We start from the raw sequence: 19,769 nt of genomic DNA, 5'->3' as shown, positions 1-19,769 counted from the left end.
ACAAGGGGATAGCCATGGACAGCACCAAGGTTCGTGCGGTATTGGATTGGAAAAGCCCGCGCAACCGGAAGGAGGTCCAGCGGTTTGTCGGCTTCGCCAACTTCTATCGCAAGTTTATCAAGGGGTTCGCGATGCAGACGGCAGCTATTACGGACACGCTCAGCTCCAAAAAAAAGAAATTCATCTGGACGGAGCAGGCGGAACAGTCCTTTCAAGCGCTCAAGCATCTCTTCGCATCGGAGAAGCAACTGCTGCATATCGACCCCAGTAAACCGTTGAGGGTAGAGACAGACGCGTCAGACAGAGCCGTGGGAGCTGTCCTGCTGCAGCGAGACCCGCAGGGGGTGTGGCGGCCGGGAGCGTTCTACTCCAGAAAGCTCAGCAAGTCGGAGCAGAACTACACCATCTGGGACAGGGAGTTGCTGGCCATTCATGCAGCTTTCAAGGCGTGGAGGCACTTCCTAATCGGCGCCAAGCACACGGTGCAGGTCTGCACGGACCACAAGAATCTGGAGCACTGGCGCACGGCTCAGTTCCTGAACCAGAGGCAGATACGTTGGGCGGAGTTCTTTGCTGACTTCAATTTCCGAATAGAGTACGTCCCAGGCGACACCAACATCATGGCGGATGCACTGTCCCGAAAACCGCAATACCTAGAAGAGGTGACGCCAGCGGCGGCCATGCACATCTTCGCACCGACGGCGTGGGCGTGTGCCTCAGCTACAGTAGACCTGGATGCGGTGCGACGTGCATTGCGGGACGACTCATTCGCGCAAGACAAGATGGCGGAACTGCTCAGAGGCACGGCTACCACGGACGAGTTCCAGGTGCGGGACGGCTTGCTCCTACGCAAAGGGGCTGTCTATGTACCAGGAGACGACCTTCGCGCCAAGGTACTGCAACAGTTGCACGACGCACCCACGGCCGGTCACTTTGGCACAGAGAAAACGATGGAATTAGTCGCGAGAGACTTCTGGTGGCCCAGGCTGAGAGGAGAGGTCGCGGACTACGTCGCGAGGTGCGACACCTGCCAGAGGGCCAAGCCGGTACACAGACCACCGGCGGGACTGTTAGAACCGCTGCAAACACCGTTTGAACCGTGGGAGAGGGTGGCCCTGGACTTTGTGACGGATTTACCCAGCTCGAGAGGCAAGACAGCTGTGCTAGTGGTGGTGGACTTGTTCACCAAGATGGCACATTTCATTCCGTGTGCGAAGGTGGCCACGGCGGAACAAACCGCCAAACTGTTCATAGATCACGTGTTCAAAGTGCATGGCCTGCCACGGTCTATCCTGTCCGACCGCGGACGCCAGTTCATCTCGTCTTTCTGGCAGAAGCTGATGGGTTTTCTAAATGTCAAGGTCAATCTGGCATCAGCAAGACACCCGCAGACCAACGGGCAAGCAGAGAGGGTCAATGCCATCATGCAGCAGTACCTGAGATGCTATGCCAATCAACAGCCTGCGACGTGGGTGGATTACCTGCCGCTAGCCGAGTTCGCTTACAACAACACGAAGCACGTGTCCACAGGAGTGACGCCGTTCTTTGCCAACAATGGGAGGAATCCCAGAACCTTCCCGGGACTGGAGAGAGTGGGGGAAGGAGAACCACAGACGGCGGACGCGTTCGCGTCAGAGCTGCAGGCGGTCCACGATCAACTCAGACGGCAGCTGGAGCTAGCTAAGCACGCCTACAAGGTGCAAGCTGACAAGCACAGGCGGGTTGGCGAAGTGATCCAAGTGGGAGACTGGGTCTGGTTGGCAGCCCACGCAGTGCCGACCAGGTCGCTTGCCAAGAAGAAGTTGGGGCACAAGCAGATCGGTCCGTACCAAGTCGAAGCGCAGATCAACCCGGTAGCCTTCCGACTGGCGCTGCCGGAGGGTTCCAGAATGCATCCGGTGTTCCACAGGTCGGTGCTCACTCCCTACAAAGCACCTCACAGGTTCCAGGAGCCAGGGACGGCGCCAAGTCCGCTCCGGGAACGGACGGAGACGCGGGAGGTGAAGCACCAGGACCACATCAACGAGGTCACGGAGATTTTGGACTCCAGATGGGGGGAAGAGGGAGTCGAATACCTCTTAGCCAGAGAGGGCACCCGGGCCAGCGCCAATAGCTGGGTACCAGACTACGCTTTGGAGGAACCCCTGCTCAAGGACGAGTTTCATGCCCTCTTCCCACACAAACCCATGCCAGCGAGCTTCTTCGACGACTGGTTGTTCACACCCACACTTTCTTCCAGCACGTTCCATGGATTCGACTCAGAAGGGGAACCCGCACGGAGCACCCGTTCCCCAGAAGGTTCACCGGCAGGTTCGGCATCAGGCAACTCGTATTGGTGGGACGATCGACCAGAGGAGCGATGGCGCAGGAAGTGGCTGGAGATGCCAGGTCGAGCGACCGACGCAGAGACTGACATGGACGTGTTCGGGGAGGACCTCGGGTTCGAGCACGGCGGTACAGAGATGGAAGAGCAACAAGTCAACGTCGACGACCGCGAGGGGGAAGACTCGGAGGTCTTCAGTTGGCGGCCACCCACGGGGAGCGACCTGTATCCAGCATTCCCTCCCATGATGATGGAGCGCCCAGCACCCACACCTGACAGCGGGGAGGGGGGAAGGGGGGGCTTCGAGGGGGGGATGGATGTCAGGGGTTCAGAAGCAGAGACGCAGAGAAGGGTGGAAACAGAGAGCGAGGGGGAGGAAGCCGAAGGGAGAATGAGTGATGATGACGACCCGAGATCTCCAAGCCTAAGCAGTGAGTCAGAGGACTCCCAAAAGGGAGCCCCAGTGAGCAGAGCAAGGGGGGGATCCGGGGGGACACCCCAGGAGGAAGGGAACAGAGGAGATTCAGAGAGCAGCAGCTGGAAGTCGGGACCCACGCTCATAACTGAGGGCGGCAGCAGCTGGAAGTCGGGACCCACGCTCAAGACTGAGAGCAGCAAGGAGGAAGGTAGCCAGGCATCGGGTTCCGGAGGCTGTCAGCAGGAGGGAGGGCACGAGTCAGGGGTGGTCACGCCCTCCTCAGAGAGCGAGGCAACGGTTAAGAGGAAAGTAGAGAGTTGGGCGCGCGCGCCAAGTTCAAATGCAGCGGAAGCTGGAGCAGTAAGCAGCCCGGAGAGTGAGCCAGGTCCTAAAGCCCGCCGCAAGGAGGCAGAAGGATCAGGGGGGTCAGCGTCAGAGGAGAGTAGAAGGGAGGAGGCCCAGGGGGGCAGAAGGACCCAGAGACGTAGGGAGAGGCGAAGGAGGTGGAGCAAGGCTAGGGTATTAAGCTGGTGTGCAAGAGGCGGGGACTCAGACGGGTCTTCGCCGACCTAGAGCAGAAGGTGTAGAGCTGCACGCTGCCGTTCGGAAATGAAACCTGTAACTCAATAAAGACTCTTTTAAAGTGGACGCTGTGTGGCGTGGTCCTATGTGAGCTGGGACCTGGTAGCAGCTCTGACAATAGCTAATATAAATTAACTAATATAAATAAATAAATATTCCTGTACTGAGCAGGGGGCTGAAACAGGTGACCTCAAATCCTTTCCAACACAAAATGGCCTTGGCAAGTCTGTTGAGTTGCTGACTTGCACTTTAAAACAATGGACTTTGTTTATTCTATTCTGATATTTATTTGTATTTTATCATATTTACTATATTTTGATTTTATAACTTTTGTAAACTACTTAGGGATTATTATTATTTTGGCAAAAACATTAAGCAGTATTTTCATTCATTCATTCTCTGACGCTTGCTTCCTCCCAAAGGAGCCCAGTGCTCCTATAGACATCTTTATTATTTATTATTTATTAAATATTATACACTGCTCTTCATCTGAGGAGTGAAAGGGTGGTTTACAGTACAAAAATACCACCTTCTAACTAAATAAAGGGTTCATTCATAATTTTGTTGCATGTGGGCAGCATCCTGCCCTTCCATCCATTTTCATTGTCTGTATGATGTCCTCCTTCAAATCACTGTCTTTCTGTACCTTCCTCTCCTTCAGACCAGATTTTCTGAATCCAAAAGGGAGAGGATGTGAGAAAATCTGGATCAGAAAGTGCAGGAAGGCAGTGGAGAACATCATATGGACAACAGAGAATTAACACAGGTACAAGCAGCTTACTGTCCGCAATAAACAACAGTATGAATGAACTACCATGCTGTAGTCTATGCTGTTGGATTATTGCTTAAATTGAGAAAGCATGAATATCAATGCCCTGGAACTTCAGTCTTCCCCGGAGTAATACCTAATCTTGTTGGCATAGCTGGTTAGAAACCACAAATGTGCTGTTTTCTAGGGAAACCTGCTGATGGCAAAATAGCCATCAGCAGCAGAGGTTACTGTCCACTGAGACTGATAGAGCAGAAGGCAAGGAGCCCAGACAGCAGTACACTCAATAATTAGTGGAGCCAACTCATCTTAAGCTTTGTTCCTGTTCTCTTCTCTGCTATGTTTTATAAGGGCAACACTGAGACTACAGATGAGGGAGATGGTAGGCAGTTCCACCACACTGGGCTCATTGGAAGATGGGCTGGTGGGGGCTGGCTGAGGGCAGACAAAGGTTGGTGGGGGAGTGCTTCATTTACCCATATGGACTAGCCTCCACTAGCCATTAGAAATATTATATTCAGTGTCTACATTTTGTTTGCATTTCTGTTGGCCTGGACAGGGGGAGTTGCTTGGGGATGTTTCACTTCTGCTTCTGGTTTATTTCAAACAGTTTCCATTGTTTGTAGTGCCACCCAGGCTATAAATAAAAATGCAAACAGCCTATAGCTTTCGACACAGTCTCTGAGAGATTCTCATACCAGGCACACTTATTATTTATAAGTGATGTGCTCCTTACCAGAGTTATGATGAGTGTCGACGACTGCTGGACAGATCACTGATTAATGTGTTCTGCGTTGACTATCAAAATACCTCAACGCAGGCTTCAAGAAAGGAAACCAAGGCACAAAATGAACACTCAAGCCCTTCAAGATTCTATTAAGTGGATTGCTTCCAAATTACTCTTAAGGACCACCAGTGTCGAAGCAATGATTCTTCAACATCAACTTCGTTGGACTGGTCATGTGCCGTTGCCTGATTATCGTCTTCCAAAGCAACTACTCTATTCCCAACTCAAGAATAGAAAGCGAAATACTGGTGGACAACAAAAGAGGTTTAAAGACACTCTCAAGGCAAATCTTTAAAAATGTAGGATAAACCCGAACAATTGTGAAACACTGGCCTGCGAGTGCTCCAATTGGAAAACAGCCTTTGGAGATCAGTTGTGGGCTTTGAAGATGCTCAAACTCAGGACGAAACGGAAACATGTTAAGAGGCAGGCACATTTAGCAAACCCTCACCGTGATCAGTTCCTGCCTGGAAACCTATGTCCCCACTGTGGAAGGATGTGTGGATCCAGAATTGGCCTCCACAGTCACTTACGGACTCACGTTAAGATTGTGTTCATGAAAGACAATCTTACTTAGCTACAACTGATCACTAAAGAAGAAGAAGATTTATATCCCATCTTTTTCCCTGACAAGGAACTCCAGTCCAAGCAGCTTAGAGATAAAACAGGACCAGCTAAAAACATAGGGATGAATAAAACAACAAAAACTACAACAATTAAGCATTGATAGATTTAAAACTATAAATATAGTTCCCAAAAATGTTGTATGTTATATCACAAAAGACTCCTGAGTAAGCTTGGCACCCATGGAACAAGGGGCAAAGTACTCTTGTAGGTTAGGAATTTGTTAAGTAGCAAAAACCAGAAAGCAGGAATAAATGTAGAAATGTAGAAGGTGGAGTTTCCCCAAGAAACTGTATTGGGACCTGTGCTTTTAACTTTTTCATATATCATTAGAGTGAGGGGTGAGCAGTGAGGTAGCCAAGTTTGCTGATGACACTTAGTTGTCCAGGTCCATTATAACAAAGAGAGATTGCGAAGAGCTCCAAAGAACCTTTTCAAATAGGCAGTAAAGCAGCAAATGCAATACAACATGCCCACCTGTGCGTACAGACAACATAGCTTGTAACTGCCATTTTAGACTACGTTATCGTGCAAAGGCATGCAGAACTGCAAACCGCTATGTACAAAAAATGCTATGACCCATGTGTGTTTTCAAAGGCTACATATGTATAGACAGCCTAGGGCTACAATCCTACCTAAGGGGTTATGGGGTTGCTGTTTTTATTTTAATTATATATTTTGATTTTGTTCTGTGAACCGCCCTGAGACCTCCGGGCATAGGGCAGAATATATAATAATAATAATAATAATAATAATAATAATAATAATAATAATAATAATACCCATTTGCCAGGGAGTAAACTACATTGAATTCAATAGGACTTCTGAGGACTTCTGAGTAGACATGGCTATGACAATGTGTTGTAAGAAACTAATTATGGCGCAAGCCTTGGTGGACCTGATGAAAAGCTTATGCCATAAAAAAAATAAATCTGTCTTTTAAAGTGCCCAAAGACTCGACAACACCAAGGGTGGCAGAATCCCACTCCTACGATGCCCATGCCGGCTTTGGCTCCACCCGGAAGTCAGTCTATATTATAGTTCTATGTTTATTTTCCATCATGACATCACATCCTGGAAAACCGGCCGGACTTCCCCCCTCCCCCGCCCTCCAGGAAAGAATTCCGGAGTCGCCGGCGCCTGTGGTCGCCATGGAGACGCTCGAGAGCCGCCTGTCTGTCTCCGAGACTCTGGAGGCCTTGAACGCTACTCTCCGAGGAAAGGCCGGGGTCGGTGCTCGCGGCCAGGTCTGGTTCAAGGAGAGCAGCGCCCGGAACTTACGTAGCAGGGATTTCCTGGCTCCGCAGGCTGCCCTGATGGCGATGTTCGCGGACGGACAGGTAAGGGGGCGTGTCCTCCGCGAAAGGGGGCGGGGCTGCCTTGCCTGTATTCATTTATTGGTATGCAAATAGTTAGTTCCCCTGTGAGGTACCTGCCACCTCCAGCTGTCAGGTGGTGCTTTGTGATTTACTATAATTATTATTCCTGTATTACAGGGGGTTGGACTAGATGACCCCAGGGGACTCGTACAACTCTTACAATTCTATGGTTGTAGTAGTAGTAATTATTATTATTATTATTATTATTATTATTATTATTATTATTATTATTTATTACTTATACCCTGCCCATCTGGCCGAGCCTCCCCAGCCACTCTGGGCTGCTTCTAACAGAATATTAAAAACACAATAAAACATCAGACATTAAAAACTTCCCTAAACAGGGCTGCCTTCAGAAGTCTTCTAAAAGTCAGATAGTTGTTTATTTCCTTGTCATCTGATGGGAGGGTGTTTCACAGGGCAAGCGTCACCACCGAGAAGGCCCTCTGCCTGGTTCCCTGTAACCTCACAGTGAGGGGACTGCCAGAAGGCCCTCGGAGCTGGACCTCAGTGTCTGAGTTGAACGATGGGGGTGGAGATGCTCCTTCAGGTATACTGGGCCGAGGCTGTTTAGGGCTTTAAAGGTCAGCACCAACTTATTACTCCATATTTTATTTATACTCCTTTTTCCAGCTATCTTAGATATTACTTGACTGGAGAAGTCACCTACTAATTCTTTCCCTGCAGCAGATTATTTTAGTGATCTAGAGACCAGTTTTTAATACGTCACCCACAGCATTTTAGCTTAGAAAGCCCAGCCGTGATCTATTTGTGCTTGAAACTTGGGTTGTCTTAAGAAAAGAAAAACAAAAAAAACTACATGGTGAATTGCTTTGTTTCTAGTTACAGATAGGTAGCCGTGTTGGTCTGCCATAGTCAAAATAAAAAAATTCCTTCCAGTAGCACCTTAAAGACCAACTAAGTTAGTTCTTGGTATGAGCTTTCATGTGCATGCACACTTCTTCAGATTTGTTTCTGCTCCTGAACAGCCCAAACCAGGAGGAAGCCGACACTTCTTGACTCTTCTCCCTTTTCTTGTATCACAACAGGTTCCCGATGGCGTTGCTGAGAGTGTGTCTTCACTTAAACACCCAGGGTTGCCACCCATCCGGAGTTGCCAAAAGAGCCCAGCTGGACTGACTGTGCAGTTAGAGAGGCCTGCTGTCTTTGAGCAGATCCTGAAAGCCATTCCTGTGTATGCGGAGCCCCCTCAGACAGCCCATGGGCAAAGCATCCTCCTGAACTGTGTGCCCCTGCACGCCTGCAAGGGCCTGAACTCGCTGAGTCTGAGTCACCTGAGAGCCATCCTGGTCACTGACCACCTCACAGGCACACTCCGAGCTCAAGGGTTAGTAGATGCAACTAGATGGACCTATTCTAATTGTCAATCCTGGATCCAGGAATATGTGTGGCATTCTTTTTTTTTTCCTGTGACCTCCTTTCTTTTTTTTTAATATATATTTTATTCAGGATTTTCTTGTTTTACAGAAGTGTAGTGCCTCGTATTTTTTCCCCCCATGTAACATTTTTACAAATCCGTTTCATTTGTTGAGGCATTAGGGGGAGAAGAAAAGAAAAAAGAAAGGGGTGGTGGAGAGAGGGAGGATGGATAGGGGTGGGGTCGGGTGGCGGTGTTTCTATTATGTTTAATGTATGTACAGTTTGGTGTCAGCGTTGCTTGTGTTGTTCACTTGTGTTCCTTTGGTGGTGAGAGAGGTTGAGGTTGGCCTAGGGTGTGATTGTTTGCTTGTGATTGGCTGTGGTGATCTTTGTTTTCGTGTGTGGGTGAGGTGGGTGGGTGTTTTGGATCAGGTTAGCCATATTGATTTGTATGCTGTTGGTGGATTATTGTCACTGTCCTGTTGGGCTGTGTATGTGATAAAGGGGAGCCATACCGGGGTGAAGGCGTCTTCTTCTGTTTGTCCCCGTGTCAGTTTCACTTTATTAGTTATATGTGTGGCATTCTTATGTGTTTATTACAACTTTACACACAATGAGAAGTAGATGCAACAATGTTCAGTGGGGCTGACTTCTAAGTAGGCATGCAGATGATTGCAGCATTTGTCCTCCCCACAGTTCAAAGCTGCTTATATAGCTGTGAATGTGCTGTGTTTTGGAGAGAACAGTACAGGGGTACCTTGGGTTGAGTACTTAATTCGTTCTGGAGGTCCGTTCTCAGCCTGAAACTGTTCTTAACCTGAAGCACCACTTTAGCTAATGGGGCCTCCTGCTGCTGCTGCGCCTCCGGAGCATGATTTCTGTTCTCATCCTGAAGCAAAGTTCTTAACTCGAGGTACTACTTCCGGGTTAGCGGAGTCTGTAACCTGAAGCGTATGTAACCCGAGGTACCACTGTATTGTCCTTTCTAGGACTTTGGCAACATTCTGAGAATCTTACCTGCTTTTTAAGAGAGCTCTTGGTTCTAGCCTTCATTTCTGTGGAGCAGAAGTTCAGATTTGGAAAGCAGTGCTCTACCGTCAAGCCTTTAAATACAGCACTCAGGTCATACTGGACCTTTAGCTGTTCTTTGAGTAGAATATGGAGAGTTTTTCTTCTGCTCACTTTGGCGGCTGTATGGCCAATGTTGTGTGTGGTTCTTTGCCTTTCAGAGTGGATGTACACCTGGTCCCATCTTCGGTTGATGAGGAAATCCATAGATTCCTGCATCGGCTACGAGTTGAGTGGCCTTCAGGTTTGGAAGCCTCTCAAAGCCCTGAGGATATTCAAGCCATGAAGGAAAACCTTCGCCAATGTTCTCATGCCACTTTTGACCAGACGGAGCAGAATGCAGTGGTCTGCAAAGTGCACTTGAAAGGGTTCCTTGAGGAGGAGCAGGAAGACTTGGAGGGCTATGACCCTAATGTGGACGTCTTTCTTGGTAGGCGCTTTATTTTATCATTTTTAAACAGATGCTTGCCTTATCCCTAAGACAGGGATCTTTTTGTATCTACCTTCACTACAATGTAGGTTGAGGATTGAGAAGATGACTTGCCAAGCTAATATGGGAGCCTCTGTGGTGTAACGCTTAGACTTAGAGTGTTGGACTAGGGGACCTGGGAGAAAAAGGTTTAAATTTTTACTGAGTGACCTTGGGCCTGTCACTTTCTCTTAGCCTAACCTATATAAAATATAAGTAAAATAATTGGAAACCCAGTCCAATGCTGTTATACCAAGTCTATTGACCTGACGGGTGTTTTTATCAAGGAAATAGCTGTGGCTGGATCATGGTTGAATTAGTTCCACTTGGTTGCACTAAGCCCTCGGAAACAAGAGCTCTGGAGCTGCGGAAGCAGACAGAGCAGAAACTGAACATCCACCACACAATATTTCCTGAGAGCCAGTGGGGCATTGGAGTTGGAGTGTTGGACGGGGACCTGAACCAGGGTTCAAGTGCTAAGTCAGACATGAAGAGGACTGGGTAACCTTGGGCCAGTTACTGACCCTCGCCCCACCAACCTCACAGGGTTGTTGTGAGGATATAATGGGGGGGGCGCGTGGGGACAACCATGTATCCCACCTTGAGTTGTCTGTAGGAAAGGTGGGGCTGGGGCATTGTTTGGGGAGGTTTGTTGCTGTTGGGGTTTTTTTTGTATCTTCATTTTAGATTTAGTTGTGATTGGCATGGAAATTTTTCAGCTTGGTTTTGTGTTTTTTAAATTTATCCGATTATGACTACTTTTGTTACGTTGTAGTTATGTACAGTGGTGCCTCGCAAGACGAAAAGAATCCGTTCTGTGATTCTCTTCGTCTAGCGGTTTTTTCGTCTTGCGAAGCAAGCCCATTGACGGATTAGCGGATTAGCGCTATTAGCAGCTTTTAGCGGCTTATCAGTTTATCGTATCAGCTGATAAGCGGCTTAGAAAAAGGGGGGGAAAGAGGAAAAAACCTGCAGGAACTCGCAAGACATTGTCGTCTTGCAAAGCAAGCCCATAGGAGATTCGTTTTGTGAAGCACCTCCAAAACGGAAAACTCTTTCGTCTAGCGAGTTTTCCGTCTTGCGAGGCATTCATCTTGCGGGGCACCACTGTATCTTTTTATATGTTGTAAGCCACCTTGAGCGTGGTTTGAACTGTGGAAAGGCATTGTGCAAATAAAACTATGTATGCATGTATACATGTAGTAATAGTAATAATAATTTATTCCTTTTCAGTGACAGAGGAAAAGCTGCGCCATGTGGCTGAGCTGCAGCGTGTGGCCCTGCAGTGCATGGTGAGTAGACGGCTGAAAACCTTCAGTCAGGGGTGAACTGAGCAACCCTCTTGTGTGGTCTCTGCATCTCATGTGAGCTGCTGCTGTTCTGCAGGTGGCTGCACCAGAGAAACACTGCAGCATTGTGCATGTGGTGAGCAGCGAGGAGGCCTTCCAGCAGCAGAAGGTGGACTTGCTCTTGAGGCTGCTAGCCCCACAAGTGCTCACAGTTTCACAGGTGAGGAGTGCACTTTCTTTCTAGGTACAAGCTGCGTGTAAAGCTCTTCCTGCTACGTTGGGTTGCTGCGGGGCCAGATTGGGACCGTGGCTCAGGGGGAAGGGACTTTTACCTTTGACCTCACTCTAGCCCCATTTGGAATTTCCTCCTCCATTTTTTTCTTTTTTAAGAGGGGAGGAAAGCTCCCATTTATGTCAATTGGGGAGCTTTCTTTCTGTTGCAAAAAGCAGGCACATGGTGGTTGCGGGCGACTAATGCTTTGTTACCTATTTATTCCCTAGAAACACCTTGTCTGCGGGCCTGTCAAAGTCACTCGCTGTGCCTCTCCCATGGGTGCTCTTCAGTATTTCCAGTAAGTTGCTTTTCTCTGCCAGGACCCTTCCCACACAGGACCCTTCTGCTTTGCTAATAACAGTGGAGCCAGGGCAAGCTGGCGATGAAAGCACGCTCTTGCTTGCCCTTACCTTCTGGGTATTCTGCGCTTACCTTTCGGTCGCTCATGGAAATCGCTGCGTTACAGCTGCTTAATAAGCAGCTAGTTTGTGATGCTGTCTTAAGCACTCATTCTTGACTTTGAACAAACAGCTTTGTGTCCAGAGACCTGGGTGTGATGGCACTCCCAGCATTGTGATCCAGAAGAATGCATTGAGAAACAAGGCTGGTACTGAGCCTCCTTTCCTCACCAGCCCTAGTATTATTCAGCATTTGGTTTTGCACCCGTGGCACTGTAGGTATGACATGTTCTGCAACATCTCCTTGCTTACAGGCTGCGGAACTCCCAGATGTATGAGGCTTCAGTGCTGAAATATGGAGACCTCTCTCAAGGTAAAGGTTTGTCTCTTCATTTGTTGCGTGCTGTTCTGTCTCCTTGTTTCTGCTCCTGGGAGGTTTAGATGTGTCCTGCAGCTGGCACGTTGGGGGTTGTTCTTCCTATTATTCTGGGTTTCTTGCCCACTTCAGTTGGATGCCCAACTGCTTGAAAAGGCTTTATTATGAGTCTACCAGGCTTTCCTTTCACCCTGTCAGACAGGGGAACCATAAGCATTTCCTCCTGGATGCACCCCAGCCCCCAAGGGGTCTCTTCCACCGAACACTCCAGTTCCACTGAACTCCTTTTAAATTTATTTATAAATTACTTATCCAAAAAATTTATAGCCTGCCACAAAGGAGTCGGTCAGGGCAGCTTACAAAAATGAAAGCAAACATTAAAACAACGGTTAACCCAATCATTGAAACACAAATTATCAAACTAAGAAACAGCAGCAAAAGACAAGAGCCCTTAAGTGGCAATAGAATCAAAAGCTTCTTTAAAAAAAGGAATGCTTTCACTTATCAATGGTTTTGTAACTGCTGGTCTGTTTTTCTGGCTTCCTTCCTCTAGATGACACCTGGACGGAAACAGTTGGCGTCTTGACATCAGCTGCCATCCGATTTGAGATGCTGAGCACGACCCATCGGAACCAGGTAAGTGGAGGAGTCCCTTTCAGGTGTGCTACGTTCACAGTTAGGAGGCGATTGGGTTGCTCATGGGTGGAAATGGTATAATTTCAGCTGCGTGGAACGGCTTTCTTTGGGACTACAACTCCCATCATCCCTAGCTAACAGGACCAGTGGTCAGGGATGATGGAAATTGTAGTCCCAAAACATCTGGAGGGCCGAGTTTGCCTATGCCTGGTTGAAAACATGACTCATGCTTCGTGTTGTAGCAGTTACCACTCCCTCAGTTTACAGTCCCAAGTTACAGCAGCTGGGAATGTCTCACTCCAAAACAAAAACAAAAAAAAACCCCATAACCCTTTCTTAACAGAGTAATTAGGTGCACAGGTATGGGGACAGTGGACAGAGGCACTGCAACACTGGGGAGGGTAGATGAATTTGGGGACGTATGAAAATAGCAAACTGGCTTAGAGTGAATCGGAAGAGTGCAACAGGCAACTTTGGGCCAAGGGAATGGGTATGTGGTTATCATCACCTTGACAGATGTGGATGTGATGGGCCATGAATAAAGGGCAGTAGCAAATGAACAGACAAAATTAGCCTTTTGCACGCGGATTTGTCAGAATCCCTCTCTTCCAGGAGGAGGGAGTCTGGGTTGGCCTGGGCAAGGCCACCCTTTCTGGAAAGTGGAGACAGATAGAAGGTGGCCTGTGCTCCCTTCACTTTCACCTTGGTCACAAGTCACCCTGGTAACTGTCCAGTTTGTTTGATCTGGCGCGACTCCCGCTAATTGATTTACGATCCTCAATTAGCTCTTTACTGCCCGGCACACTTCTCCTGCCGCACGCTCTGCTCCGATCTCTCAGTCACGCCGTAGCAGAGATTACACAGCGGTGTAAAACTGTCATGTAGCTTGGCTTCCAGACAAACACACACAGTCCAGGTTTGCCTATTTACAGCTTTTATTCCAACATTTCTCAGGAATTTCCAGGACTATTTGCAGCCATGACAAAACTGCATCCTTTCCCCACAAAGTACCGAGTGGGACTGGCATACTCTTCCCAAGCTCCTCCCAAGCTTCCAAAATTGACGTCAGAATGGTGTGGCATCATGGGAAGAACTTAACCCGTTAAGTTCCAACCTCAACACCCCCCCTTGCTGCACCTTCTGACAAGACCTTTTTGAGCTCAACACCTTACCCTTTGCCTTGTGCTCCTTCCCAGCATCTTTCCCAGGCACCTGTTGAACCCTTTCAACACTCCCAGAATCACACTGTGCGAATCTCGCCCACGCACATGTTGCCTGGTATCTTTCAGGTGGAATGCCCTTTGTTGTGCGACTAGACCTTCTGGGCATAAACTCAGATGTTACCTCTGACTCACTGCCACCAGGAAATGTGTCCTCAGCATCACGGGATTCCCCCTCTGACTTAAAACGTTTTCGAATCCTCTCCATTACACTCACAGGGGAACTAGGCTCACTTTTGGCCTCCCTTTTTACAACTTGTGGAGAAACTATCGATACCTCCTCCTGTTCCTGACTTTGGTCAGTTACCTGATCGTCATCATCAGACTCAGCTTCTCCTTCCTCCCCCTCAGAATCTTCCTGTTCTGAGAGACACTCTGAAAGAACATCACGCTTGACAGCAGCTTGTGTCTTTTTATCCTGCTCATAGAACTCAGCGTGTTTACTGATCAGTAACTTACTCTGATCACCTGATGGAAATGCAAACCTCCATGCACTCGCTGTTGGCTCATACCCACAGAAGATCATTTTTCGGAACTTGGATCCATCTGGCCCCTGCAAAGCAGCAGGTACCGGCACAGACGCACGTGACCCGAACATACGCAAAAAATGAATCTGGGGTTTCCTGCCATGCAACAAACCAAACGGTGTGTCCCCTACCATGGAATTGTAGGTGCGATTCCAGGTGAAGCTTACATACTTGATTGCCTCCAGCCAAAACCTTGGAGGTAACCCAGAGTCTTCCAGCAATACCTGTGCAGTTTTAATCAGAGCCTGACACTTCCGCTCTGACACTCCCCTCTCATTGGGTGAAGTCACTGTGTGACGTATCCCTTTCTTGCGAAAGTACTTCTGCAAAGCAGAACCTGTAAACTCAGCTCCTCTGTCACTTGTGACAGCTTGCACTTTGGTGGAAAACCTTTGTTCCACCCCCTCAATCCACCCTTTGATCAGCTGCGCTGCATCATCCTTGGATTTGAGGCCATGTATCCAGGAATTCTGAGTAAAATCCTCCTGCATCGAGAGCAGAAACCTTGACCCTCCCAGACTTGGTTCCTTTACAGGACCCCACAAATCTATGTGAATCAGTTCAAAAGGCCTTGTTGTTATCCTTTCAACCTTTGGATAACTGCATCCTTTTACCTTTGCCAGTTTGCAAGTTTCACAACTTACAGCATGTCCACATTCTGAGATCTTACAACCATTGGAAACTTCCGGCAGCACCTGTAGTTCTTCAAGAGAACTATGAGCTGTACGTGTATGCCAAGCATGTACGCATGAATCATGATTGGGAATTGTAGCACGCAGTGCTTGTGCTTTCTCAACCTTCCCACCACCCTCCAGAGACGTTTTAAGAATGAAGAGATCATTCTGCCCCTTTTTAACCTTGGCAAGCATCCTCCCTCCTTTGGAGATTGTGCACACATCACCCTGAAAACAAACCGTAAATCCCTTTTTCAGTAAATAAGGCACAGATAAAAGACAGTGTTGCATCCCAGGAACAGTACAACACTCCAACGTTTCCTGCAAAATACAAAAATGCAAATTTACAGCATTAGTCATATTTCTTTTCTGTCCATTTGCAAACAGTACAGTTTTCCCGGCAGGAATTGCCGTGCAGTTCCACCTCTCGACAGCAGGTGTCTCTGGAATCAAATTGCGATTAGCTGCAGAGTCAATAACAAAACTTAGCTTTTGGCTTGTCCCACGGCTGTCTTCAGCCAACGCCAGACTAGCCGTGATTTGATAAGTCTCCTGACGTTGTTTTCCTCGTCCTTCTCTTGCGTTCCCACGCTGACCTCCCCTTCCAGACTGGTTCCCATGGAAACCCGACTGATTTCCATGGAAGGTGTCCTTGAAGCCTTCCTGTGCAGCTGCTCTCTGTGGGCAGTCTCTTTTGAAATGACCGTGAGATCCACACACGTAGCACCGACGAAATCCAGTGGAAAAACACTGCCTGGGGCTCCTCCCAGCTGGCCTCCTTCTCCTTCTTCCGGAGAAGCACTCCTTGCCAGATCCGCCCCCCCTGAACTGCCGCTCCATTCCAGCAGATTCAGTGGAAAACTTTTCAAACTTGCCTTTGGAACTTTCCGCCCCCCCGACTTGCTCACTAGCACTCCTTGAGGCTAAATCATCAGGAACAGGGGCTCCAGCCATCTCTAGGCTTTCAGCTTCCATCTGCCCTAGGCCTCCTGCTGAGCCTTCACACAGACGTTTCAGCACACTCCAGGCCTCACACGCAGATTCAACGCCATCCAGGTGATGTTGCAAATTTGCATGAACACCTGCTCTCAACATGCAGACCTCAGCTCTCATAGCTTTCTCCCTCTGCATTTTCTCCTCCAGAGAAACAGACTTCAGCTTTCCTGCATCTCTATCCACCAGTTGCACTGGTTCCCTCTGGGAAATGTCCCAAACCTCCGTGGCTATAAACCACGCTCTCACCCATCTTGCCCAGGTATTCCACGCTTGGGCGGTGAGTTCCTCAAGCTGTTCAAACGGAGCTTGAATCACCTCCTGGCCATCTGCCATGTTTTCCCTTTCTCCCAAGTGGGCCCCAAGCTGTACTTACAAAAGCACCAGCTCTTCTGGCGTGGAGAAACGTTTCCTTGCTGCTCTCAGCTCACAGCTCCACAGCATTCAGCAACAGCTTCTTTCAGCTTGCTTGCTTGCTTGCTTCCGTGCTCCTCTGCTAGACACCGCAGATTTCTCAGCTCCCGGCAGCTCTTCCGTGACAGTTTTACGATAGGTGATTTAGGGTATCCATAACCTGTCCAGTTTGTTTGATCTGGCGCGACTCCCGCTAATTGATTTACGATCCTCAATTAGCTCTTTACTGCCCGGCACACTTCTCCTGCCGCACGCTCTGCTCCGATCTCTCAGTCACGCCGTAGCAGAGATTACACAGCGGTGTAAAACTGTCATGTAGCTTGGCTTCCAGACAAACACACACAGTCCAGGTTTGCCTATTTACAGCTTTTATTCCAACATTTCTCAGGAATTTCCAGGACTATTTGCAGCCATGACAAAACTGCATCCTTTCCCCACAAAGTACCGAGTGGGACTGGCATACTCTTCCCAAGCTCCTCCCAAGCTTCCAAAATTGACGTCAGAATGGTGTGGCATCATGGGAAGAACTTAACCCGTTAAGTTCCAACCTCAACAGTAACTTGCAGGGGAGGCCAGGGCCTTCTTGGGAATAGGGCTAGACCTGACATTCTCTGCCTGCTCCCCACCCAGCATTGATTTTTGCATCATCCTCAGGTTCTCCTGGATGTGGAGGAGACCAGCATCTCCACTAAAGGGACCAAGAGTGGAGCCTTTGTGATGTACAACTGTGCTCGGCTGGCCACACTCTTTGAAACATACCAGCGGGCCGTAGAGCAAGGTGAGAGCCCTCCCATCTTCACGCAGGCTGTGCCATGGCGGCCATGATTCTGTGAATTGGTTGACAATTGACCTGGACCTTCCCTTAGAAGCTGGGGTAGTACTTAAATCGCCTGATTTAGGATTCAAGCAAACAACTTGCTTGTGGAGCTGTCGTGCTTCATGCTTGTGGGGTCCCGTTGGTCCTGGGACTAGGAGCAGCCAGCCTGCCATGTTCGTTATCATAATGAATTTTCTGGAGCAGGGAGGGTCCCTTGCATTGGCCAGTGATTTGTAGCAGGTGGCCAGAAACTATGGATCCTTGGCTTGGTTAAAAGCATTCAGAAAGGTACCTGATATTAAAACGTTCGCCATGTGTTGAATTGTGACACTTCACACACACACGCACACACACACACACACACACACACACACACACCCCTCCTGACTACAGAGGCAGATTTTGAAACTTGCACGCAGTGTCTCCCAGACTTAGAACCCAGAAGGGCAAAGCGGTTGAGGGATTGTGTGCCCACACACTTCCTTCAGCTCATTTCTACGCAGCGTAGACCTGCTGGAATTAGTGAACCTAGGTTAGTCAAGTCTATTAATTTCAGTGGGTTTACTCTAGAGCAGAGCTCGCATTGCCTATAACTCTTTATGTCTTGCTCCACGGCCCAAGCTCCTTTTCCCTTTTACGCATCCTGGTTTATTGCTGCTCTCCAAAATGCCATGCAGCCCTTTATTTTGCCCTTTAGAACTCCTAAATATTGCAGCTTCCCCACCCACTTTTTAGTTGCAGTTGGGATTAATTACAAAAAAAAACACTGAGCAAATTTAGGAATGTTGGTTTAATCTGCATGGCTCTCTGTAACTGGCAGGTTTGGAGTTTCGCTGCAGTAAATGTGAATCCCTCGGTATGGCTATCATTGCATCCTCTGAACGGCTTTTGCCTAAGATGCTCCTATGGTAACAAATTTCTCCCATCCAATTCCAGGTCTGTACCCAGCCTTTCCTCAACCTTCGGAGCTGAACTACGCATCTCTCAGGGAAGAGGTAAACAAAAGAATACAGCCAGCGACCATTTTAAGCACATTTGATGCGTGGTTTTCAGTGCGTGGATCCTTTTGTACCTGTAAGAAGGCAGAACGGGGGCCGGGCGCACTTATACATGCTCCGCTGACAAGCACAGGGGCCAGAAATGGAACCCCTGTGTGAAATGGTCACCACCTGCACAACGATCCAGGCCTCCAGGGCTGCTCCTATAGGATCAGCTGGATTTGTTGGGAACACAAACATCATTTGGCAAGTTGAGCCAAGTTAGGGCAACCGCTAGAAAGCATGGAGGAGGGTCTAAAATATGCAGAGCCGGCCCACCCATGAAGCGGGGTGAAGCAACCGATTCAGGCAGCGGAAAGGCAAGAAGCAGTTCCCCTACAGATGCTCTGTGCTGCCCCCTGCAGGAGCAACCCAGGTAAGGGAGGCTTTGGCCGCAGCAGAGCAGCCGAGTATTCCATTACCCATCTTTGCTGCCCCTAGCAAATCTAACCCCCCCAGCCCCCCAGCCTGGTAGGGTGGCAAGGCTTTGCAAGGGCTTTTCCTCGAAGGGAAGCCCTTGCAGAGCCTCACGCCCTCCCAACATTGTGGGTGCAGCAGGAAGGTGTTTTGCCTCGGGTGCCAAGATGTCTCGGGGCACCCCTGAAAACGTTTACCTTGTCCAAACTTTCTGCTACAAAACAGGCCTCAAGACACCTGCCTTGCACAAATCAGCTCACGGACTCCAGACTGCCGTGTGCTTCTATGCCACAGTCAGGTGTTTGTGCTTCTTGCATCCGAAATCTCATTGCCGATTAGCAAACTGGGGGATGAGTATAGGTCTAAGGATGATTTGGACTACAACCCCCATCAGCCCCAGAAATCACGGCCAGTGGCCAAGGATGATGGGAGTCGTAGTCCAAAACATACGGTTGGGGAACGCTGGCCTACTGAGACTCCCACATGTTTCTTCTCTTTCTGCAGGGTGAATGGCTTTTGTTGTTCAACAGTATCCTGCCTTTCCAGGAGATCCTGAGCCAAGTGATGCAGGTGCCCATCTCCAGCGCTGGGCTCAGAGTCACAGCCAGCACGGAGGTGGTGAGCTGAGTTTTCAGATATTGCGAGGTGGGGCTGTTGGGCTGCCTTCCCCCTCCCCTTTATCAGCTTGGCTTCCTCTTGGCCATAGGTGAATCTGGCATCGCTCTGCTTTGTGTTGCAGATTTGCAAGTTCCTGATCCAGCTGAGCATGGACTTCAGTTCCTACTATAACCGGGTGCATATCCTAGGGGTAAGTGCTCTGGGAGGAGAGTCGCTGGGGTATGCATTGAGTTGCAAGTCCACACTGCATCGGCTCAGGCTATTTCCACATAATGAACAT

At 48.9% G+C, this 19,769-nt stretch overlaps 1 protein-coding gene across 1 annotated transcript in view; it reads left to right on the top strand.

Moving 5' to 3' along the window:
- The first annotated feature begins 6,591 nt into the window (after positions 1 to 6,591).
- Positions 6,592 to 19,769, top strand: part of DALRD3 (DALR anticodon binding domain containing 3) — a 15,052-nt gene continuing 1,874 nt past the window's right edge. Inside the window, exons 1-12 of the mRNA XM_082209920.1 lie at positions 6,592 to 6,843; positions 7,932 to 8,230; positions 9,492 to 9,760; positions 11,033 to 11,091; positions 11,186 to 11,308; positions 11,590 to 11,660; positions 12,075 to 12,133; positions 12,690 to 12,772; positions 17,255 to 17,378; positions 18,354 to 18,412; positions 19,376 to 19,489; positions 19,611 to 19,679. Of these exons, the coding sequence (XP_082066046.1) occupies positions 6,655 to 6,843; positions 7,932 to 8,230; positions 9,492 to 9,760; positions 11,033 to 11,091; positions 11,186 to 11,308; positions 11,590 to 11,660; positions 12,075 to 12,133; positions 12,690 to 12,772; positions 17,255 to 17,378; positions 18,354 to 18,412; positions 19,376 to 19,489; positions 19,611 to 19,679 (1,518 nt within the window). The 5' untranslated portion in view covers positions 6,592 to 6,654. The remainder of the gene's footprint in view (positions 6,844 to 7,931; positions 8,231 to 9,491; positions 9,761 to 11,032; positions 11,092 to 11,185; positions 11,309 to 11,589; positions 11,661 to 12,074; positions 12,134 to 12,689; positions 12,773 to 17,254; positions 17,379 to 18,353; positions 18,413 to 19,375; positions 19,490 to 19,610; positions 19,680 to 19,769) is intronic.

Source organism: Podarcis vaucheri, assembly GCF_965113315.1.
Source record: "Podarcis vaucheri genome assembly, chromosome: 2".
NCBI lineage: Eukaryota > Metazoa > Chordata > Lepidosauria > Squamata > Lacertidae > Podarcis > Podarcis vaucheri.
Note: the sequence above shows the minus strand (reverse complement) of the source record. Positions and strands in the feature narration are given on the sequence as shown.